At 45.1% G+C, this 25150-nt stretch overlaps 1 protein-coding gene across 2 annotated transcripts in view; it reads left to right on the forward strand.

The window, feature by feature from the left end:
- The window catches only part of LOC138569646 (uncharacterized), a 1436407-nt gene that overhangs the window by 401217 nt on the left and 1010040 nt on the right, over positions 1–25150 (forward strand). For both annotated transcript variants that reach the window (XM_069647797.1, XM_069647798.1), the window contains exon 11: positions 21786–21968. In XM_069647797.1, the coding sequence (XP_069503898.1) occupies positions 21786–21968 (183 nt within the window). The remainder of the gene's footprint in view (positions 1–21785; positions 21969–25150) is intronic.

Below are 25150 nucleotides of genomic sequence, written 5' to 3' on the forward strand. Positions count from 1 at the left end.
CAATGGTGGATGTGGGGAGATGACATGTTTGGAGTTGCACATGTTTGATGTCTTTATCATTCACATCTGCTGCTTGGCTACTTCCATGCTTTTCAGTACAGGCATGCTGGTCAGTATTGGACATGAGGTGCGTGGGTGTGACTGACATGTATGCTGTGGTTGGCATGGCACTTCCTTTGTACATGTGATCATGGGTGTTGGGCCATGTTGGAGGTTGTTTGAGATAGGTATGGTGGCATTATTTTGATTGACTTGCCCATATGGCTACGTAGACATGTGTTTCACAAGCAGGGAAGGGAGCATCGCAAGTGTGGAGGTGGCAAGGAATGGTTGCATGATGCCATTCAGGGTGCAGGGGCATTGCATGTTTGCTGTCGGTATATCAGTGTTGGTTGAGTACGTTTTGGATTGTATGTCTAATGGTGGTGACGTGTGGAGATATTTGGAGATGAGAGGTATGTTCCACGATGTGGGGATGTTTGAGGTATTTGTTGGCAGCTCATTCACCTCTTGCCATTCACGTCTCAGGATTTCTTTTTCTTCGATGTTGTGTTCCTTTATGGTACCACCGCAGATTGGGTGGCACTTTGGCACTTGCTTGTCTATGTGGATGTCCTCACACTTCAAAACAGGTATTGCTTATTGGTATTAGGGGTAAAGAGATGGGATGTGATCTCAGTCTGATTCACTGGGCTACACACCTCACATGTAAACCATGTTACCTGAACATCAATGGACGAAAGTCTAGCTTCTTTGATTATTTGGTTGGCTGTTGTTGTGCAGCTTAGTGTGATCCAAGGGGAAGCCATAGACGAGCTGAATGTCCTGGTTCCACTAGCACTGCTTCCAAATGATCTGATTGGAGGAGGATATCTCCCATGTGTAATTCTTGGACGCCACAAGCCAGAGGAGTTGAGGAAGGTAAGTGCTCCACCGTGAACTGGGCCATGGGTGTTCATGGTGCATAGCTGGCAAGTGTTGTTGGTGTTTCAACGATTGTAAGGCTGATGCCACCATCATACTGAACAGGGCCCCCAAGCCTGTTCATCACCTTGTAGGGACAGTGGATGGGTGTTGGTATCCATTAATGTTTTGTCAGTTTAGCAGGCAACAAGATTAGTACATCTGTGGGAGTCCGATTATTGTGTCCCAACATGCACAGGGTATGGGGGGACACCCAGTGAGCTTTTGTCAGGCAAGTGTAGTAGCCAAATTACACTTGAGTGTATATGGTCTAGTTAGGTGGACTGGGGATTCATCATGGACCGCTGTAAGCAAGATGGTTCAATCAATGCTCTGTCAGACATTTCAAATGTCATCCAACTCCTGGTGTCAGTACTGTGCACTGAGTGAGTATGTGTGGGAGTTGGGGTGCTTTATTATGATGTGGAACCTTGTTGGGGCAAGTACTGTCTGAGTGATGAGTGGGTTGAGCGTGATGTGAATTTGGGGTTGCAGTTTAGTGGGGGTGCTTGGACGAGGGCAGACTTGTGGCTGCTTTAATGTCGCGGTTTGGGGTGCAGAGCAATGGGGTACTGGGACGAGGGAAGAATTTCGGATGCTGCCTTAATGTAGTGGGTTGGGGCATAGATTAGAGGGGGTATTGGGACTAGGGTGGACTTGTGGGTGCTGCCTTAATGCAGATGGTTGGGGCACAGTTTAGTGGTGGTACTGGGATGAGGGTGGACCTGTGAGTGTTGCCTTAATATAGTTAGCCGGGGCACAGTTTAGTGGGGGTAAGTGGGTGCTGCCTTCATGTAGGCGCAGGGGCGCAGTTTAGTGGGGGTTTGTGAGTGCTGTCTTAATGGCCTGGGGTGCAGTTTAAGGGGGCTACTAGGACAAGGACTTGTCAGTCGCAGGAGAGGTGGGAAAGTAATGGTGATCGCTGGTAAGTAATCTGTGATTTCTTTATTCCCATGGGTTTGGGGCAAAAGTTGTTCAGCAGCCCTATATCCTGTTTATCATGTTGTAGTTTTGTGGGTGTTCTGAGCGGTACTCGTTTTTCTTTGCACTGCGGGTTTCTGTGTGCATTTAATTTCATGAATCATCTCCCGGCGCTACAAATTTCGTTCGCGCAATGTTCTTGTTCGTGCTAACTTCTTAGTGTGGACGTAGGACATTTTTTGTAAATGAGGACCCATAATTTATAATATTCTAACACTGTGCATTTGGGGGTATAGTTTTCAGTTTATAGACAAAAAGTAAAAGGTGTTTTATGAGAGGGAGAATAGGTTTATCCCTCAATGCTTTTTGAAGATAATGGGTCTCATTACGATACTGGTGATAGCCGTGCCGGAACAGACACGGCTGCCGCTGGTATCATTTATTTTCCGGTGCCCAGGAATGGGCAATTACCGGGTCATTACGGCCCCGCCAGACCCGGTAATTGCTCATTGCTGGGCGCCATAAAAAAATGCTACCCACTCCCATTCGAGCCCCACAGGGTTCGAATGGGAATAGGGTGGCCGGATGCACCGGCACCATTCATAATCGTGCCGATGCATCCGGCATAGTCTGCTCACGGGTGCCAGTCCGCCTGCCAGGTTAGATCCTGGCGGGCGAAAGGCACCTGTGAGCAGAACTCGTAGTTTTCTGGTACGGTAACAACGGTACGGGAAGGCTTACCAGTACCGGTTTTACTGTACCGGCACACTTATAATGAGGGCCAATTTGTCAAAATGTGACATTTGTGGTTGGCACAAATTGTGTCGCATTCTCAAAACTGTGAAAAAGGATAAAGGTAATTTGCAACCAGCTGCATCAAGAAAAATACATCTGCACCGTGCACATAAAAGGTGTGTTGGGAGGACTGTTAGTGGTTGGGAATTTCAAAAGTGGACTACAGCTAGGCATCAATACAGGTTTTGCGGTATTCTGGCAGTAAATCCACTGAAATACTGCCAAATGGAATTTTCATTACCACCACTTGGACCCGTGGGTTTACCATGGGATTACAAGTGGTGGTAGGTGGGGTAAATCCCCATTTTATGGAGTCCAAGTCTCATTATAAATTGGCCGGTCCGAAATAAAGTTGCAGAAATAACGTGTACCAGCACTCTTCCGGACCAGCCAACTATAAATTGGCCAATAGGGTGGAGGATTTATATCCACCACCCTACCTGCAAAAAACTGCCGGTACTACCGGCCCAGTAATACCGGTGCCGGAAATACAGGTAACTCCCCCCAAGGAGTCTTATAGGACTCCATGGACTGGGGATTTACCGGCATTTCCGCCACTTGGAATCTGCCAGTAATTCCGGAAGACCATGTGGCAGAAACGGTAGTTTGCCGGTATCACGCTGGTAATGCCAGCAGGATACTGGCAAACTTGTAATGAGTGCCATCATGACTCCACTGGGGATTTTTGGCAGAATTACCACCAGCTGAATTACCTAGTGGTAATTCCGCTGATTTTTGGAGGTAAAGATAGACCCTCCACTTTACCTCCAACAAGCGGCAGAATTATGTGGGGGAAAAATGGCAGGAACGGGATTACCTTCACTTTATTCCCACACTGACAAACTTGCAATGAGGCCCTAGAGATGGGAATGTAGTAACCAAATACTGCCCCCAAAAAATGACTTTCACTTGTAGCAATTTGCCCCGGTTCAAACGTGGCCTAACATGTCAAATCAGCAGGAACTAGTGTCTCTATTATAAACATTTTTCCGAAAAGTGGTGTTATAGTTTTGCAGTTCATGCCTTTCCATGTTAAGTTCAAATTCCAAGCACTTAAGCACTTACGCCTTGCGATTTGCTATTTTTTTGAGTATCAGGTCCGTTTGCACATGTAAAGTGTTCTAGGTGTGAATTGTGCAAGGCAGGCTAGTGATCACCATGCATGTGCAATTTGCCTGCGGCTACAAGTGCACATTGCGCTAATACCAATTTCTCGATTTCTTTGAGAATCCGGACCAATGTGTCTTTGTGGGTTAAGATTTAATTTCGGGTTATGATTTATCACAACTTCCGCCTTCGTTATGCGATAAGTACAGCTTGTTCCAGGCCGAGTGGCGCCTTCTTTTGTCATTTCCTTTGCTAGGAGGAGCACTTCCGCTCGCTTCCACGAGAGTCGCGACGTAAGGCAATGAAGGGAACGTCTAATAGTACATTTCCCAACACAACGCCTCTTTTCTTGACCCCACAGTTACAGCAAGCACACTGCCCCTCTTGTCGACCTCAGATTCTAAAATTACCAAATTACGGTCTGGGTGGGTTTCTTTAGGCTTTCTGTAAATGGGCATGTTGTACCAAAGACCCTCCAGATGTAGAAATCCCCCGGGGACCCGGAAGGTCAGGGCCCTGTTTAATGTAGTATGTTCAAATTGAGAACAGGGAATAATGCCCTCTCTGTTGCAAAGAATTAAACTCATTTTAGCCATTAAGGCAAAGCTATGGCGTGTGTGGTAAAGGATAAGGAGTGTTTGGGGTCTTCCGGGAGGCACTGCTCTTGCGCTGTACAGGGAGCGGATAAGCTCAAGGTACAATACATTCAAGGAAAGAGTTCAACTCTTGGCGCAACACTTCACTGCTTCCATGTATATCATCACACATTAGAAAGTACAATTTACCTGACTCAAATTTAGACTTTTATCAGAATAATCCTGTCATATTAGACAAATAAATGATCACGACTAGGTAGCACGCATTTCGAACGGAAATGTCCCCAGGTGCTCAAACAACACGAGCTATTTTTTATCAACCTTGGTTTAAAGACTGGGAGTCTGTTTCACAGAGCGTTTTCCAATGGGTTGGCGCCATTATAAAACACTTCACTCAATCAGGCCCTGAAGCTCAGGTCTGTAGCTTACGGGCTCATGGGCAGGCCCACAGCTCATTGAGGTGTCTGTGGGCTTACATAGAGTTTTTGTGTTTATGCACTTTTGATGGTGCTGTCATGGAACAGGTTAGCTATGGGTCATGGTACTGAGTTCTGAGCATGGTGACAAATGTCCGTGTGTACTTCTGTGTGGTTACAGGGTGGAATTCAAGTAATAATACCACATTTTGATACAGAGCATTGCGCTGCCGCGCTTGTGTTCCTTCTACGCAATTTAATGGTATTCAATATTCAGACCCTGGTAGTATTAAGGGCTGATTAAGCATTCGCGGGGTTCAACCCTATATCATGCAGGCTGAACACAGGGCTGATCACAGATGTCTGGGATGAGTGGGTCACTCTTTCAGAATTAAGGACCCATATAAACTTTGCAAACATGTGACCCGTTTGGAAGCACTCTGTTTACCATCAAAACATGTTTGGTTGCTAGGGAATTAGAAAAGGTGTTCATAATAGTGTGCACCCACATCAATGTGTACAGAGCAATCATGGATTGCCTGCAAGGATCGCAGGCAAGTGTGTACATGGCAGTTCGGTTTTAGGCATACAGTGCTTTCAGGAGTATATGGGGACAGAGTAACAATGTAAAATTAAAATGTACAAAAGAGCAACAAACTAAAACTAGCCACTGTTATAAGGGCGTTATTTCATTTTAAGGATTTCTGTAAAGCAACCTAATTAATATTACGTTTTTTACATAACAAATTTGACCCCACTTTCTGGAAAAAGTTTAAACATTGTTTTTAACGTTGCACCTCTCCATGTTATTTTGACTTCCTGGGAGATGTGCCTGTTTTTTGTCTGAGTTGGGTCCATTTGCATGTTCACCGTGTGTTAGACTCAAATTGAGTGTGGTGCACGTTCTTTGGGAATCTCCATGTGTCTGTAACTTGCATTTCACTGCAGGTGCAATTTGCGCTACCAACCCTTTAACCCTATATGTAATACCTTGTGAATGACTTTCATAGGGAACCTATTTGCACTGCACATAAGGTAAGCAATTTGCAAGGAAGGATACCTAAACAACGTATGAACACATTGTTCACTAGGTTTCCCACTGAAGTTCATAAGTTTAACAATTAAGTACTGATTAAATAGTTCAAGCATTCTCTTGTGCACCCTCTGCTCAAAAAACCCTCTGCTGACCCTTCTACTCCGGCAAACTATCACCCAATCTCCATCACTCCTTTCCTGGGCAAACTCCTGGAGAAGTTGGCTATCTCTCAGCTTACCCTCCACACTGAATCTGTCAGTTGTCTCCGTGACCACCAGTCTGCCTTTAGAGCATCCAGAGGTACGGAAACTGCTCTTCTGAACACCAGTGAAGACCTGCTCTCAAACCTTGACTCTAACTCTCCCTCTATCCTCATTCTCCTCGACCTCTCCTCTGCTTTTGATACTGTAAACCACAACATCCTGATCACCGATCTCCGTGATACCCTGGGCATCACAGATCAGGGCCTGACGTGGCTTGCGTCCCTTCTCTCTAACGTCCTTCTTAGAGGAACTTGAGTCCTTTCTCTCCGCTATCACTCTCTCTACTTGTGGTGTCCCCCAGGGATCTAATCTATCCCCCTGGTTTTTCTCTAGACCCTTAGGCCCACAAGATCTTTGCCTTCACCTCCAACTTTCAGTGTTATGCGGTTGACACACAGCTCTCTTTCAGGCATCCCTTGGCCTCTTCATCCTCTTCGCTCACTCCTGACTGTCTCTCCGCAATTCAGTCCTGGTGTGCTGCAAACAATCTCTGCCTTAATGCCAGCAAGACAGTGATCATCCTCATTGGGAACCCTGCTCCGACTTTCCCACTCTCACTCTGGCTGGCCTCCCTTGGTCCTGCGCCCCCACCCACCAGTGAGGCAAAAAAATCTGGCGGTCATCTTCGACTCTACTCCCTCCTTCTCTTCTCACATCTCGGACATGTCAAAAAAGTCTCACAACCAGCTGCATCTACTCAGAGGTATTCTACCTTTTCTCACCTTCCCTCAGAGGCTCACAGTCTCCAGGGCCCAGGTTCTCACCAGACTGGACTACTGCAACAGTCTCTTTCTAAATCTTCCTACTTCTACTCTCTGACCTCTTCAACTTATCCAGAACAGAACCACAAGACTTATCCTTGGCCTCAAGCCCAGAGACCTCATCTCGCCGGCCTGAAATCACTCCACTGGCTCCAAGTGGCTGCAAGGATCAAGTTCAAGTCCCTCTGCATAGTCCACAAGGCTTTCTGGGGCTGATGCCTGTACTATCAACAACGCTCTGTTCCCAAATACTCTCCTTCCAGAGCCCTGCACTCTGCCTCCTCCAACTATCTACGGGTGAGCCGTTTCTCCAAACAGATCAAACAGAGATTTGGGGATAAATCCTTATCCTCTGCAGATGCCTCTCTCTGGAACAGCCTACCTACCTCACTCCGTCCTGAGCCGGACCTCCTTAAGTTCCGGAAACTCCTCAAGACCTACCTCTTCTCTTCCTCCTTCTCTCTCCCTCTCCCCTGCTAACCTCCTTTCCCTTCGCTTCTTTCCCCCATTACTTCTCTTCTCCAACCTGCTCAGTTAGATGACAGGTCGCCTGGTGCATTTCCAGAGCCCCACAGGTCCCAGGCTTACCCTGCCAGTTCTGCACTTGCCTCCGGGCCTCTGCACTCTGCCTGGCATTGCTGCATTATGCTCAATTAGAGGGGCAACCACTCTGCACTTAACCCAGGCCCCTGCTGGACTGGGCGCACTTGTCCTCCTCCCCCTCTGTCACACTTCTTGTTCGGAGCACCTGCACAACCCTGACCTTGAATGTTCTAGGCCCTGCAAGTCTGTCTGTCTGGTCCTCCCCAGTCTTCCCTCCCTAGCTTGGTCGTGCTTAAAATACTCATGCATAGGCGCATTCGACGACCAACTACCAAGCAGTCTGCAATGTTGCCAGGCCAGGACTGTAGTTTATTGATCTGTATGCTACTCCTCCTCTGCCCCCACCTTTTTACTCCCTTTTTGTCAAGTACTTAACTAGTACATATGCCTCTGGCCTAGTATGCTAGCTATTGTTGTTAGATCATTCAGCATCTTCAAGGCCCAAGAATGACAACTGCATTCCCTTGTTCCCTTCCCTCCTTGAAGCGCTTTGAAGCACTACACTTGTGTCTAAGAGCTTTACAAATAAACAATTACAATAATATAGAACTCACAAAATACGATAAATAAGAAACTTGGTTTTCAAAAAACCTTTTTGTACTCCAGAGACCCCCGGCCGGCCCATAGAGCCGAGGTTCGCTCAGAAGTACTTTAAGACGAGATAGCTGCACCCCTGAGATGGATGGGGGTGCAGATTTATTACTCCAACACCAATTAATAAGGACAATTCAATGGTTTGCCAAAGGTAGTCCGTTTAATGACAAGTACAACAAACGGGGAGTTATGGATTTCAGCATTGATGCGATCGTCTTCTCGCTTCAACTCCAACGAACTTCATACAAGTTGTAACATTTATACTCAAAACCCGTCATAATTGACGTGTAACACTCAAAAGTTAACATGCAATTGTATTGGTTAGGAAAAGGTAACTTTACTATAGGTACTATATTTGTATATGGTGACGGAGTGAGGGGATTGGGTAAATACTGTCAGGTGGGCGTCTAAGCCCTTCCTTCAAAAATGACTACTGTAGACGTCACTAAACATACAACGTCTCATTGGTTCTACTAGCTATAGGACCCTAGATTATTTGGTCCATCGTGATTGGGTTGGCACCAACCCCATGCATAATATTCCACTTTGCTTAGCAGCACGCAGAACGGTCAGCCAGGTCCGAGGTGCCCCTTAGTTACCTGGCCTTCCTCCAGCCCTTATTATAATCAATCATGCCATGTGGCAATTAGTACTCTGTGGTTGGCCTTGAAACTGCATCTTCTGTCTGGAAAAGTTCTGATATCTCTGCTTGGTCCAGTGCCAAGCGTAGGTGTGAATCCGTGCTTCTTCTTGCTCGGCTGGTCACGTGATTCCCACACCGTGAATTTGTCTTGTTTCTCTCAATTTGTTTATTTGATTTTCGTTTCACCCGCCACCTGCCTTTGCCTTCTTATCTCGATCCTTCAGAGGCAGGATATTATGTTCTTAGTTTCAATTAAAAGTAGCTACTGTTCATAGCTTCTATTGGTATGACCTTGGCTTCCCTGGCACGAGCTGCCTTTGCTGAGTTTCGATTCAGCCGTCTCTCCTTCTGTTGCTAGAATATGAATCTTCCTGCGTTTGGCCTTTAGTAACCTGGGTTGGTTCTGCTTTGTGCAAAGTAGAAATAACCTTATAATGAAGTGCTTTGTTTGAGGTAGATTATGTATAATGGCGCTTGCAGCACTATTTTTCTCCGAAGCATAGCAAGCTGCAATGTTTTCTTAGCTTTCTTGTGGTTCCAAGCATATTTACTGGTGTAAACTAGTTGAATATCTTCATCTTGCTTACAGCTTGAGCTTCATTGTATTTCAACATCGTTCTCCCTCTTGAGGTTCACAATATCTTTATCCATCGCGTTTCGTCTCTGTGTGTCATTCTTTGGTTGACATTTCATCTATCTGCCCGTCAGTCCGGGTCCTTGTGACATCACTATTCATCTTCCACTAAGACCTTTTTGGTTTCTTCCGGGACAGTACTTAGGCAATCTTCATTTCGTTTCATTTGTTGATAGGGTTTTCTTAATGGATACCTTACTGTCCATGGTTTTCTCGGTATGGGTTTTCAATAGGTGTTGCTCTTCTAATAGGCACTGGGCAGAGCCGCACTGCGGCTCTCTGCTGGTTTATTTGCTCATCATACGTCACATATCTTGGTGTGAACATTCCTGGTACTTCAAAATGGACGATTGGAGTGCAGGCTTTATTTGGGACCTCCTCTACACTCCCCCCTCTGGGCGATTCATCGACCACTTTCACTTCCATCTTTGGATTCATCTTACTCGGTTCTTCTGTGTTCACCTTCACTCCATCGCCTGGGTTCATTCCTTCTTCATCTTCTGGATCTGTACATGATGGCTTGAAGAAGTGTCTCTTTGGAGTCCAGATTTGTATTACTCCTTTCAGGCTTCCTGCTGTCCTTACATGTTCATCTTTATTCCATGTCATCAATTGACATTGTCCATTTGGGCTGCAGTAAACCCATCTTCCCACATAATTTCTGTGCTTTCTGGGATTGAGAAACTTTGTTCCTTCTGGTGCGTGACTGCTGTCCTTCACAAAGTCTCTTATTTCTTCATGAGTCAGGTCTTTGGGTTTCCATCCTGGCTTGACATCAATCATGATCTTCATCCCTATGGCTTTTTTAGCAGTCTTCTGACACTGAGAGATTATTATCTTGATAACACAAAATCCTAGTAATGTCATCACTAGCAGGGCTCCCAAAAACTTGAATGTGTCTGCCATCCACTGTGGGACCCATGAAAACAGTGATCCAAACCAGCTGTCATCATCAACTTCGTCAGCTTCATCGATCATCTGGTTCTGCAGATTTGTCAGCATACTTATAGCTTCCGTTAAAGTTCAATTTTCCTCATCGTGAGAAGGTATAAATGTGAAACATGATTCTCCTATTTTTGCACAAACTCCTCCATTCATAGCTATGATCATGTCAAGGACATATCTGTTCTGGAGAGTCATCAGACGGATGGCTCTTAGCTCTTCTTTGATCGCATTGAATCCTTTTATGGCCGTGTTGATGGTCTGCAGTAACTCCCATCTGGTTATCAGCAACCATTTAGTATTTACTCCAACTTGGATTCTCGGCACGAAAATCGTTGTGAACACTGATGAGATGAGGCTAAACACCCTGTGTTCATATGGGATTGCATGAAAGGCTTCTTCTGATTTAGCAGAGAAATAATGTTCTCTCTTAATTCGAGTCAGAAGTTCCACAGATCTCTTCTTCCTCAGGTGAGCATGTGCTTTCGGGAAGCTGTCAATATTCAGGTCACTTTTCGGAATCACTAATGCTGGAATGTGGACCTTCACTATTGTACAAATACCTCCTCAGTTCTTCGGCAGTCTAATGTATGCTTTGGATCCGCATGTCCAACAATGGTCCATAATTACTGCTGTTCCGTGCACCATTCCTGGGGCATCAAAGATTCGTCCACAGTTCTGATTCTCTCCCATCTTTCGTGTGCCATTATTCCTGAAGCACAATTTTGGGCTTTCCAGTGGCACTATCTGCAAGGGTCCTCCTCTGTCTTCGACCCATGTCAAAAGTTTTGCAAGCTTTGGCCATAATGGCTTGCATAGCCTTTGTGAATTTTCAATTGCTTCTTCGCAGGCTCCAAGGACCATGCATGCTCTGCAAATCACTACTCCTTTTTCCCATCTGTCTGGTGAAAGCACTGTTCCCCAAATCTGCATTTGGCCTCTGTTCTTCAAACTTCGAGCCTCTTCTGGAGTTTTTCCTTGGACATTTAGTTTTGGGTCCACTTCCCATCTTATTTCTACTCCCTTAACTCCAGGCTTCTCGTACCGGATTACATGGTTCCTAGTATGAGCTCTGTTTCTTGTCTTAATGTCTTGAACATAATCATCTTCGTCGGGATAGGCTGTTTCAGTTGCCCATATTAGGGAAGCATCACTTCCCATGAACTGGCCTCTAGTTTTGTACATGGCTACGTGTGAAAGACAGTGTGCTGTCTGGACATCGATTTCTACAGCTACGAAGATCTTGGACTTCCCCATGCTGTATGGTAGGAGTGCACAAACAAAGCAGTCCCCTTCTGAATTTCGTCTTCCAACTTCTTTCATGTGCTGGTACCAAATGTTGTTTCCCAGATGTGCTGTGCTGTCTAGGTAGTCGTTTAGTTTGTTGTCATCTCCATGCATGTTTCTCTTGATTCTTAAGGTTTTCATGTAGTGTGCTATCACTACATCCCTGAATGCATCTGTATGGCTCTTTCTTGCTGGAGGATTCTCAGGTATCCCTGTCCATGGTGCCGGCTTTCTCATCTGTGCCATTTGAGTAGACAAGAGTCTGGCAGCTCTTTCTTTGTCCTCGTACGCCTTTCTCTTTCTGGCTAGAAATGTTAGTATCAATTCTGGCATTGGTCTACTATATGGTTGTACTGTGGAACTAGTGCTTGTCCCTTTCCCTGGAATATATATACTAGGCAATGATGTCTCTGTTTGTTGATTCTCTAGCTCTTTTTGTTTCTTCAGGAATTCAGCTTCTTCCAACTGTATTTTTACTTCATCTGTTGTCGGGCTTCTTATAGCATGCAGTCTTTTCTTCTCTAATGCTGTGGATTGTGGTTCTGCAGTTATTGACACTAGGCCTGTTGTGTGCGCATTCAGTGTTTGCATGCGTGTGGGTGTCAATAATCTTTCTTCATTCACCCTTTGCCGACCCATGATTTCCGGCTTTTCTTTTTGTTTGTTACCACAAGTGTGTGTGTGTTATTGCTAATCACATCCATTTCAAGCTCATTCATTCCACCATCAGATCTTCTAGGGACCAGAATGACTCTGTAAGGTCTGGGTGCCTTTGTGAGTTTCATGCGTGCATCATTAGGTGGGTGCACTGGAATTGGAACGCTTTGTGCACCAATAAAAATGCAGTTCTGATTGTTAATGACAGTAAAACAATGATAAATATGATACACAAATACATTATGCCCCTGTAGGTCAGGTGGCAGCATTTACTTCCAGAGGAACGTGGGCTTCTCTCCTCCTGTGGGAGGACCAGATTGCTGCTCTGGATCCCCATCTCGATCATTCGCCAAAAATTTACCCTTTACTATGCTTCTTTAACCAATATTGTTTGTCATATTCTGTGTTTAAGAGGTTCAGGTGTCCGACAAGTGTCCCTCCTCTTGCGGGCGGTGAATTGTCTCTTATTTCAGGACACAGTTCCTTTGCTAAACTATGGGAAAAATCAAATCAAATAACACTTCGGCCAGTCCTTTTACTGTGCATGTTCAAAGTAGGTCAGCTCCCAGTCCACGCCTCGGATTTGCTTCAGTCCCGAAGACATTTTGTATACTGGTCAATATGAAGAATAGAGAAAAAATAACAACAAATGGAAGAATGGGAAACCCTTGTCACTGCTTCAGCGATAAATCCCTCGGTGGAAAGCTTTTTAGAATTTCCTCAGATAGTTCTGTTGATGGTTCGAGAGTTCTATTTGTAGTACGATTACATGCAAGAGCATGCCCATCTGTGCAACATTAGCTGGATCTCTGATGAATGTGAGGATGTCAACATCGATCTGTCTCCCGACTAGCTCTGAAAAGTCAGTGACTAGACAAAAGAGGACATTGTGAGCCAACCTGCTGTCTTCTAGTGACAGGGACATCTGTCCTGTCTTGCTGAGTTTTTCAGGATTGTATGCTTTCTCTTCAATGTAAACAATGTCTGCACTGTCCGTTCGTGTGGAGTGCAACTAAGATCACAATTTTGTTTAGGAGTTGGCTTAGATGTTCTGTATTTGCTGGATCTTAAAGAAACGTGAGTGTGTCTGTTGTTCTTCCGATAAGATTTGGACAGTGTTCGATTATACGAAAGAACAATGTGTTGACAAGCTCATTTATTTCCTTCTCTGTTTGAGACATTTGGTTTCTCCTCACTGTATTCAGGAAGTAAGAGGAATTGTTCGGCAATTACAGTAAGCAGTCTTCTTATTGTCTTTTCGTTTTCAGGATCTTGAAGAAAGTCAGTGACACTGGTGAGCCTTCCCACCAATGAAGGGTATGAGCTTAGCACTAGATTAAAGTACGTTACCACGTCTTTGGTGATGTCACTACTGTGGGACAGGATAAGTAATTCCGAATAGGGTCTCAGTGTGGAATGAGTCTGGATACTGTATTTTCTCCCAATTTATGTGTCCTCAATCAAAATATGGCATATTCCTTTTTTATCAAGGCCTTAGGTGTGCCTCAGTCTAATGTTTAAAGTTAACAGACTATGTTGTGGCTTATGTGTGCAACTTCCTTCTTCACCCCGCAACTAGGTTGCAGAGAGTGTCCGTTTTTATGTCCTTATACCCTTTTTGCTTAGAGGAAGTGTCCAATTGAAGCCACAATTTACAAACATTTCTTTATCTTTGGCTGGTCATACGTCCTTTTTCTTCGTCATGGATCTCGTCTGCACACGCTGCGGTTTTTCCCCATTGCTTGTAGACTCCTCTCGTTGGGGTGCAGGCAGGGGGCCTTCTCCGATCTAGGGTTTGATATTGCCCAGGAAAATCCAAGCTCTGCTGCCTTGTAGTTTCACTGCGGAAGGAGTGCAGTCCTCCACTGTGAAGGGACCGTCAAATCTTGGCTCATGCCACTTTTTCCTCGTATGTTTCCTTGCAAGGACGGTGTCTCCAGGGAAAACGGATGGTACACAAAGTCCTTGAGCAGCGTGGGTAGTAGCATCTCCTTCCGTGTTCCGTGCTGCCCTGTACCCCTTTCGTCGTCGCTGCAGCTGGTGTGAAATTACAGTAAGGCAAGATGTCATGCAGTTCAGGTAATTTTGCATTCAGACCCTAAAATTTCACCTGTTGACTGGGCATCACATGTAGCTCTATCTTGGGGTGTCAGAGGAGTATGCATTCTTCTTCCTGTGGCTATCTCGTGTGACGTAAGATGATGGTCAGAACCGGGTTGGTTGCTAAGTGCATACAGTGCCAAAGGAAGGCAGTGCAAGCATCCCTTTTGTAGAGTAAACTTCAACTTGGCTATCCTTTCCTTTAATAAGCTGTTGATCCTGTTACCTTATGGATGATACGCAGACGAGAACATGTGCTTTATACCAAGCAGAAAGCTAATCTGTTTGAATATTGCATAAACAAAGTGAGGGCCATTATCTGATCTCATGACCTCACACACCCCCCACCTGGGGAACACCTCTCTCACAAAAAATTTGGCCACACAGATAGAATCTGGGTGTGTACAAGGACCGGCCTCAATCCATCTAGAGAATGGACACACCACAACAATTAAGTATCTGTACCCGTTACATACTTGAATCATGTCGACGTAATCAACATGCAAGTGCTGAAAAGGGCCATTTGGACTGGGGATGACTCCTCTCATTACTTTTAATGTGTGCCCAGCCGTGAATTGTTTGCAAATTTTACAGTTTACTTTAAAAAAATGCAACATGCTTGGTTAAATTCGGTATGAACCAGTGTTCTTCGAGTGTTGCTGCTAGATTCTCTATTGTCATGTGTGCCGGATAATGCAACTGCTCCAGGGCTATTTACAATAGGGCTACAGGCATCACCGGTTTACCAGTGCTCTCTTGTCGCCACAAGCTGTCAGAGGGGTTTAACGAACACCCTCGATGTTTCCAAAGATTCTTCTCTTCCTGTGGTGCCTCCTCTTGGAGTTCCATCAACTGGGTTTGCCGAAGATTGTTATATCCTTCAGGTGTAGTTCGTGCAACCATCATCCTTTCATTGATATGGATGACCTCCACTTCCATGATCGTCTGACTTTTGGATTCCATACGCTTGGCCTCTGTGTCCGCTGCGTGATTTCCGCGTGAGATAAAATCTGTCTCCTTTATGTGGGCAGCGCATTTCACAACCGGTATACCCACTGGGACCTCTAGTGCCTAGATCAGCCTGTCCAATAAGGATGCATGCTGCACTGGCGGGCCATCTGCTCGGAGAAAGCCCTTTCGTTTCCAGCATGCTAAACCTGCGTGCACTGTCGACGTCACATAGGCGGAGTCACTGTACACCGTTACTTCCTGGTCTGTGTGATTCTCAATGGCGAGTATCAACGCCAATAATTCTGCAGCCTCTGCTGAATAATGAGATGGTATTCGTGCGCTAATAAGTACTTGGAATTCTCCATTCACTGTGTGATTGATTACAGCAACGCCTGTATATCTTTGTCTGTCACTTTGATTGATCCTTGAAGAACCGTCAATAAAGATGATCTCTCCTTCTGCCAAGGCATTTTCTTTTACCCTGGGAATTTCTTCATAGAATTCTTCATAGTTTGCACAGTCATGTATTGGCTCTCCTTCAGTGACTGGCTCTGCTATAAACGTAGATGGGTTGACTATCTTACATCGGAGTATCTTAATCGATGGATTTGATATGATGACTTCATAAGCAGAAGCTCTCTGAGATGTTGTCAGTGTGCCCTTTGGTTTCTCTAGAATAGCAAATAGTGCGTGCTCGACGTACAACATCATGGAGCAACCCAGTACAATGGTTGTCGCTTTCTCTATGGCGAACGCTGCGGCAGCTAAACTTTGTTCCCACAGGAAATGACCTCTCATTACTGGGCCAAAATTTCCACTATAGTATGCCAGGGGCTTGTACCCCAATGTGGTTCTCTGTGTGAGTACTGCTGTCATAATGCTGCCATTCATGTGTGAAAAAGGTAACATTCCTCTGCATAATTAGGAATCCCTAGAACTGGTGCTGTGCAAATGGCTTTTTTGAGTTCAGCAAATCTTTTCTCCATGGTCTCAGACCATTGAATATTTTCATTTGTCACTTGGGCCTTCTTTAGAGCCTGAAGCAAAGGCTTAGTGTAAGAGCTATAGTCGAAGACCCATGCCCTGACATAGTTGCATAAGCCTAAAGAGCTCTGCAACTGTTTTATCGTGTGTGGCTTAGCCGTGTTCAGTATGGCTTAAGCCCTTTCTGGGGTCACTCTTTTTCCCTCATGTGAGATCAGCTGGCCTATGTATAGCATTTCTTGTTGACAATATTGTAACTTTTCCTTATCAACCTTATATCCTTTCTCAGCCAGTATAGTCAATAGCTGAACATAATCGTGCCTGCATTGCTCCTCTGTCGTGCTACAGATCAAGATGTCATCCACATATTGCAGGACAACATTTTTTAATGCAATATTGCTTAAGTCCATCTGCAGGACTCTGTTGAAAATAGATGGAGACTCACAGTACCCCTGGGATATCCTTGTGCTTTTCAGACACATCTGTCTGAACATGAATGACGTCAGAGTCCCGGTGTAACAGGATTGAGAAAAATGCATTTTTCAAGTCAATCACCGTGAAATATTTTGCCTCAACTGGTATATTACATAAGATTGTAGCCGGGTTAGGGACTAAAAGGAACAAGGCCTCAACAATATTATTTATTGGGCGTAAATCCTGGATTAGCCTCAAGACCCCCCCTTTGATTTCTTGATCGGATAAACCAAAGTATTACATGATAATGCACCTTTCCCAAGTAGTGCGTAGCCCCTCAGTGAGGCAGTGTCTTCCCGTAGTGAATAGTGAAATGTTGAGGGATGAAGAACAGTGGGCCAGACACAATTCTGGTGCCATTATTTAACCTAACCCGGGGCTTTCCATGTGTTAAGGCAGGCAGAGTGATATTGATCTACCCGGCTCTAACATTCTAAAATAGGCGGTTTCAGTGGGGTATGGCAGGCTCTTTTTGGACAGATTGCACACCTCCCTGTGCACTAAGTAGTGGTGGGGGAATTTCCCAGTTTATTCTGATTGTGTATATGTTGGTCTATGTCCTAGTTGTTGTGTGTCTTGTGGTAGTCTGCAGCTACCAGGAGCTTAGGCATACTGGTGTGAGCTCAGTTTAATACAAGTGCAAAAAGGGAGGCCAGTACTCTTCCAGTTACTGCAGGGATGCTATTTAATTATTTATTTGTCAAATGTGAATGAAGTTGCGCCCAACACCCATCCTCCCGGAGTAGCGAATTGATGCTATTTAATTATTTATTTGTCAAATGTAAATGAACTTGCACCAACACCCATTGTCACAGAGTATCGAAATTGATGCAATTCAATTATTTATTTCTCAAATGTGAATGAACTTGTGCCCAACACCCATCCTCCCAGAGTATCGAATTGAGGCTATTTAATTATGTATTACCAGATGCCAATAAACCCATGCTGCCTAGCCATTTATTTAATATGAAATATCCCTGTTCAAACACCCCTCTTCCAAGGTGACCACATTAAGGCTATTTAATTATTTATTATCAGATATCAATGAACTCCTGTTGCCTAGCCAAGTACTTATTTATTCATGAAATATCCCCATTCAAACACCCCTCTGCTCAGGTAACTGAATGTATGCAATTTAATTATTTATTATAATGTCAATTAAGTATTTTATTATTTCAATAATGAAATGAGAGTGCCCCCTTTTAAGGGCACAGCATTGTAAAGGTGCTAATGTTGTAAGGAAAACCATTTTTACTCTTGCAGTTATGTAAAAACAAAGCTTTTCAAGCATTGCAAACAAACTAAGACTGTGTCAGTTTTATTTAGCAATGTCCTCAGGTATAACTGTCAGTCTACAGGGCTGACCTACCCTAGGAGAGGGCCAAATCTCCCTCGGGGCAGCCTGCATAGTCATTGGTGTTGCCATATGCCCTCATATGATGGTTCTTCAATCATCCCACTGGGTTTTCATTTGCACATGTGTGCAGTAAGGTGTAGGTATCCCATGCTCAGGTCTCCTTCAGGTTGCTGCTCACCCCTTCATACAGACTCATAGGGAGAAACACCTTACACTTGCTTTAATAAAGATCCCGAGTAAAACATGTCATGCCACAGTAAGCATTGGCTAGACTGGCTGTACCAAAATGCTAGTCTAGCCAGGTAATGACACACAGGAACTTGGCTTTGCCTGCAAATACCAGTAAAACATGCAAAGTCAATAAAGGATGTGTCAAAAATACTCTAGTGATCCCCAGTCTCCCAGACCTTACACAAACACACACACGCATTCCTTTCACCCACCCATACATCTCTCACATTCATTCACATTGCCTTCACCGCACAAGCATGCACCCACCCACCCAGAACATTCACAAACAATCACATTCATACCCATTCGCCCATCAGTCACTCACCCAAATACCTTCTCTCACATACACTTACACTGGCACCCACCCACTCAGAACATTAAACACACACACTCACATTCCTACTCACTCACCCACCATTCACTCACCAATAAATCTCTCAAGTCCACTTGAACCGCATTCTCCACACATGAACTCACCCACCCCCCCACAACATTCAAACACACACTATCGTATTACTACTCATTCACCCACCACTCACTGACCCATACACCCATTCACAGTGCATTTTCCACATAAATACATACCCATCCAGAACATTGAATCACACTATCACATTCATACTCATTCACCCACTGGTCACTCACTCATACAGCTTCTCTTACATCCACTCTCACTGCATTCTCTACATACGCACATAGCCACCTACCCACCAGGAACATTCAAACACACACTATCACATTCATACTCATTCACTCATCAGTCACTCACTCATACACCTTCTCTTACATCCACTCTCACTGCATTATCTGCTCAGACACACACACACACCGAGAACATTCAAAAATACACTATCAAATTCCTACGCATTCACCCACCAGTCCCTCGCTCATACACCTTCTCTTACATCCACTCTCCCTGCATTCTCCACACAGGCACACAACCACCCAGAACATTCAAACACACATGCTATCACATTGCTTCTCATTAACCCAACACTGAATGACCCATAGCACATACATACATCTGACCCGCACTTCACCCATGCAAAATACACATCACATTAAAAAAACAAAAGCCTTCTTACCTGTTTTTCCAGCTTTGGTCCGTCATTCCAGGCCATCCTCTGCTCCTCTGTGCTGCTCACAAACAGGAACCAGGAATCTGGAAGAGCATCCTAGTTCCTGTGTATGAGTCTTGAGGAAGCCGCAGGAGAAGGGGTTGGCGCTGAACATGGCATGTCAAGGTCAGCTCCAACCCCTACTGATCACTTCCTTTTAGTGCTGCAAGACCTGGCCCAGCCTACACCCTGATGGGTGAGGACTGGGCCGGGGGACCCCCAGACCTGGCGTGGTAGGGCCCACTGAACTGCAGGGGCTGTGTGGGGCCCCCACTACTCCAGTGCCCAGGATCTTCCATTTTTTTTTCAATTAATCATTTTATTTGATTTTAACAGTAAACAAACATCTCAGGCACCTCAATTCACATCTTGTGTCATTCGTTTAGAGATGAACATCACAAACAAAACATAATCAGGTGGGGATGGGGGGGTACACTGGGGGAGGGACAGTCGGGGTGCTGTAGTTCTTGGAGGTGTTGTTTTGGGCAGTTGTCTTTCTCCGTGAGGTCTACCTAGTCGATGTCTGCGGTGGGGCGCTTCTGGGGGTTCGCTTTTCCCTCCGCTGCTCTTGGTTCCGAGTTGACCTCACTCGGGGAGGTGAGTTCAGTGTGGGCTTCGGGGCTGGTTTTGAGTTGCGTTAGTCGTATTTGTCTAGCCAGCGGAGGGATGGTGGTTTCCTTGCCATTCCAGGGAACTGGTCCGTGCAGTCTAGGAAGGGGGCCCAGGTTTCAAAGAACTTGTTTCTATTTCCCAGGTGGATGGCGGTTATTTTTTCCGCGACTGCGATGTCCCAGCATTTGACCCACCACAGGCTCACTGCAGGGCCCTCCGGATGTTTCCATAGTCTTGCCATGGCTCTCTTTGCTGCTGTGAGAAGTTGTGTGCATAGGCTGGCCAAGTTGTCAGTCAGCGGAAATTGGCCATCCCCTGTGCTGCCCAGTAGGACAATTCCTGGGTCCCATGGAATCGTCAGGCCTGTGATCTGATTGATAAGGTCCAGAATTTCCTTCCAGTATTTTGTGGACCTTGGGCCTGTCCAGAGCAAGTGATACAGCGTGCCTGTGTCTGCGCATCCTCTCCAACATTGCAGTGAGATCGCTGGGTTGCTCTTGTTCAGGGTCTCTGGGGTTAGGTACTGGGGTTAGGTACCATGTGTAGCAGGTTTTGATCGCCCCTTCCTTGTTGGTGACACATTTCGAGCTCTTCTGTGTTCTGGTTCAGATGTGCCCCCATTCTTCCATTTCAATTGTTCTGCCGATGTCCTTTTCCCATATTTCCAAATAGGCCTCCTTTTGGTTGGGGTCTCCTCTGTCTAGTAGTCCGTATAAGGCTGATCTTTTCCCTCTGGGGGGAGGCGCTGTGAGCGTTTTGTTCCAGCGCCGTTAGTTCTCTGCAGCCCTGGGATTTCATGGGCTCATGCGAGAGCCAGTGTCGGATCTGCGCATGGCAGAATCTCTCTGTTTCCGGCACCCCGAATTTCCTCTTGCATTCTTCGAATGTTAGCGGGGATCCCTCCGCGTAGAAGTCTCCCACATGTTTCAGGCCTCCAAATTATTGGGCGTCTTTCCGGGGGTGAAGTCCGGGTTGTCCCAGATCGGGGATAGGGGGCCTATTGTGCTCCAAATAAATTACTTGTTTAAAGTATTTTTTTTAAATACAAGGGTAGCAAGGGGGACCACAGGGGTAGCAAGGGAGACCACAGGGGTATCAAGGGAGACCACAGGGGTTGTGACTGCAACCCGAGGCAACCTCCAAATGACGTCCCTTGATATAATACTGAAAACAGGGGTATACGTGACCTAACCAGTTTCTGGGGTCCCAGTGGACTGTGGGGGCAGTTGAGTGTCACAGTACCTTGATTCCTTTTTTCGTGGGCTGACGCCTACGGCCCGGTTATGAACGATGATGCAAGCTGATCCGGATCAGTTTGGGTATGTAGGATTTTACAAAATACAGTTATGCTTCATGTTTGCTAAAGTATTTGTAGAAAGCCGTTAAAGCTAAAACACTGAAAGAAATTGGCTACTTTTAAGATAAATAAATAGACATCTTATGCACTAAATGTCATTCCATTTGAAAGTTACATTTACTTGTGATGGTTTCCCAGTAGGACGAAAATAATATTATTTGCGAAGTGTTTGTGCCATTTTTAAGCAGTGCTCTTAAATTGTTAATTAAATACACTTAATTCTGTGTTGTTACAAGTCTGGAATCTTCTGCAGGGGGATGGATTCTGCATTATATCTGTTCATCCGTTTTGCAGTTGCACCAACAACCCATGTAAACGTAACATTTCATATGTGGCCAGGGCTGAAGTGGTATTTGAAAATAATAATCTTTTTTTGATTTTAGCCACTACTGGAGACTCCTGATGCCATCCAAAATGCCTTTTTGGGCATCACTGCTCTGCTTCATAACTTCTGCTCAACCAGAATTGACTGCACTCTGGTGCCTGAAGTGCAGGTCCTGATGAAGACTCTTCAGGGATATTTGGGTGGAAACTGCAGTGTGAAGGAAACAGAAGAAATTTACAAGGTACATGCAACCAGTGAAACCCGAATTGTTCTGCTGCGCAAAATCTCTTTTCCTTCTCAAAGGAAATCAAAACATATATTTTTAGTAGGGGGATCTTCGGAGCAAACCACCAGAACACAGCATGTGTTTTTATTCACATGCTGCTTCATGTCAGATTCCCCCTACTTCTAACCACTGTAATAACAGATGTTATTATTAGCTAATTCAAAGGTACTTATTTGGTCAAACTCAGAAAGATGTAGGGCAGAGGCAGCCTTACCTGGATGCAAACCTGAGACCACATGTTGATCACAGTTCTCTGGAGCGAACACTGAACTATCAAATGAATTTCTCTAAGAGGAGCTGCACAAGTCCGGCACAGGTCGAGACAATCAGTGGAACATTTAGCACAATAGTGCGAGAATCTAAGAAAAGGCATTTAACAATAGCCCTGGTGAGATCATACCTGATGCCAATGGTGGGGTGATTTGTCGTATTGTATGTGATGTAATGTGTGCATGTGAATAACAATACATTCGCATTGAAAGGTTAGTGTGTGTGTTCTTTTGATCTTTGCAATTTTACAGTGCATCCTGAACATCATTACCTTCTGTGCTTTCTAAAATAGATACCCATACACAGCTGGAGAATACAGAACAAGTCTGCAGTGCATTATGGGGGTGCAGCAAGATAACAAATACCAAGAGCATAGGTCAAGATGCTTACTAGTCCCACTATACCACCAAAGGCATTGTAGAGTATTAATTGACAAGATAAGAGCATATCACATGCATGTATATTACATGTGCTTTTCTTTTAAATATGGGCCGTTTATTAAACAGCAATAACTATGGACGTACAATAACTGGTTGTCTTTAGATATCAATCCAGGGTGGAAGTTTAACCCATTCAACGCTTGTTTATTCCTGCATTGAATCTGCAATGGCAAGTAAGAGGAGTGTAGGGAGTGTAGACCTGTCTTACCCCTGTTACTGTCAATCAATTCCAGAAACAATCCAGAAACTGATTGACGGTACCAAGGACTCTCATTATAATACTAACATGGTGTTCATATATAAAGCTCTATATCATACAATATCTTCTAAGCAGTTTTAGGAACCCCGGCCAGGGCACAGATGGTTATGACTCGATCAGAACTGATTTTACAGACCCCCGTCTGGTTGGGGTCCTATTGAACTTTGTCAAGAGATGTCGTCCTCTGCCAAACCCTTCAATCGAACTCCACCCCCAGGCTTGGGGGAGCGTAACTAATCGGCCTATGCATTCTGGAGCAAATGTCCCGTTGCTAAAACGTTTTCCGACTGATGCCCCACGACTTAGAACTGTAAGGCTAACTGCCCACTAAAACTGTAGTGCCTTTCTAATTAAATGGTGGCTCTTCTCCTGAATGTGACGAAGTAATTGGAAAAATCACTGGGGTGTATATGTTTAATTTCATGTGACATTTTGCTTGTAAAATTTTATGGCTCATCGCCGAAATAAAGCTATGCGACGATGACTATCTTCCAAGCACCGTAATAACGTAATAACAAGTGTTATTCTTGTTCCATTTTGAGCGATTCTGAATTATTTACTGTAGAAGGATGTAAGACTAAGTCGGCTTTGCTGGGGTATACGAACGAGTGAAGATCAGGACGCCCTCATGTGGGGGGGCCAAAGCTCTACTCGTATAGCTATCCTCCCTTGTATCCAGCACCCTGGCTTCCCTGGTAAAGACTATGGGAAACCCCAGATGTCAAGAATTTTCCCAGGTGGCACGAGTGGTGCTACCTGGGGACCTGTCTCTCCTGTGTCCACCCCTGAATTTGTGAAACTCATGTTTAACATGAAACCCCCTTTCTTTGATGGCTCCCATAATAAAATCCTATTTTTCACTGTCTTCCCCATTGTGGGCACAATTATTGAATGCAACCCTCGCCCAAGGAATACCTCTAAATGTGGTTTCAGGGTAGCTCAATAAGTATGTACCAGGGAATGGTCACCCGGCCCCTTGTCAGACTGGCTTCACGCTCGATTGCGGTACTCAGGCTTCCTAGGGCTCCTGGAGGATAATGTCATCTGCTTGCTGGTTTTGCTCTCATTGGCATGTGACATGAGCACACCATGAGATCTTGTAATGGCCGCCCTTTCCCAATGGATGGGTGTGGCGGCGGATGGCTAGTTTGGTCCTTCATTTTTCTGGCCAATTGTTATTAATAGTTCTGCAGGGCATGGAGTGTGGTCTGCCCCACTTACTTTAAAGCCCCACAGAGATCGAAGCTATCCCTTATGAGTTGTAGTCTCAATATGGATTCACTGCCAGCTGTGTCGGCCATCTTGGGCAGCCCTATGCACCAGAAGGTGGATGACTCTCACTTGTGCCCGTGTGTTAAATTTAGGGCGGGTCTATCATTGCTTGGAACTGCCTATGGCTGATTATCAATTGGATGGCTTCATTTTTTTCAAATTTAATTTGACAAAATCTGAGTTTCTTTTTCCCTGCTCACCCCTTTGATTTCTGTTCTTCCTCTGCTGGAGCACATGTATCTCTTTTATTTTGGGATATCTTTTATTCCAAAATTAGACTCATTTGTGGGCACTCAGGGGTATCAAATGTTGTGTGTGTCATTCTGACTTCCATTCTCTGGTTCAAACTTTGGTGGTGTGTTGCTGTATTGGTGCTGCTCTTCCACTGTCTATTCCCGCACCCCCCCTGAAGGCAGTACTTTACCCTGCCGCCAGGGCTGGGGCCTGGAGAATTGGGCAGATCTCACCCAGTTCTGAAAGACTCAAACTGGCCTCCTTTGAAAGCGAGATTCCCGTTAAGGTTGCCTGTAACACCCAGAAGGCGGTGCCCTCTTCCCCTCTAAGCTACTCGGCAGCGAAAGTGGGCACAACACTTGCAGAGCAGGAAACTATGACTTCTTGTGGTACCCATATTGGACTAGCTTTCATGATGAAACGTTCTGTTTCATCGCTCTCCCAGCATTGTTGAAACTATATCCCTTTAACTGTTTGCAAAATTAGAGAGCCATTTCTCTTTCGGAAGTCTCCAAAACCTCGCCTTTTGGCCGCAATTTTCCACTTGGATGCGATACTTTTTGTAGGGTTCGGCTTAAGTGGTGGCTGCTCTGCCCTAATCGTTTGTAGGCTGTTTTTTTGTTTTCTGAACGTTTTCTCTAATTTATATTGCGCACGTTTTA

Source organism: Ambystoma mexicanum, chromosome 2q, assembly GCF_040938575.1.
Source record: "Ambystoma mexicanum isolate Mex_15411 chromosome 2q, UKY_AmexF1_1, whole genome shotgun sequence".
NCBI lineage: Eukaryota > Metazoa > Chordata > Amphibia > Caudata > Ambystomatidae > Ambystoma > Ambystoma mexicanum.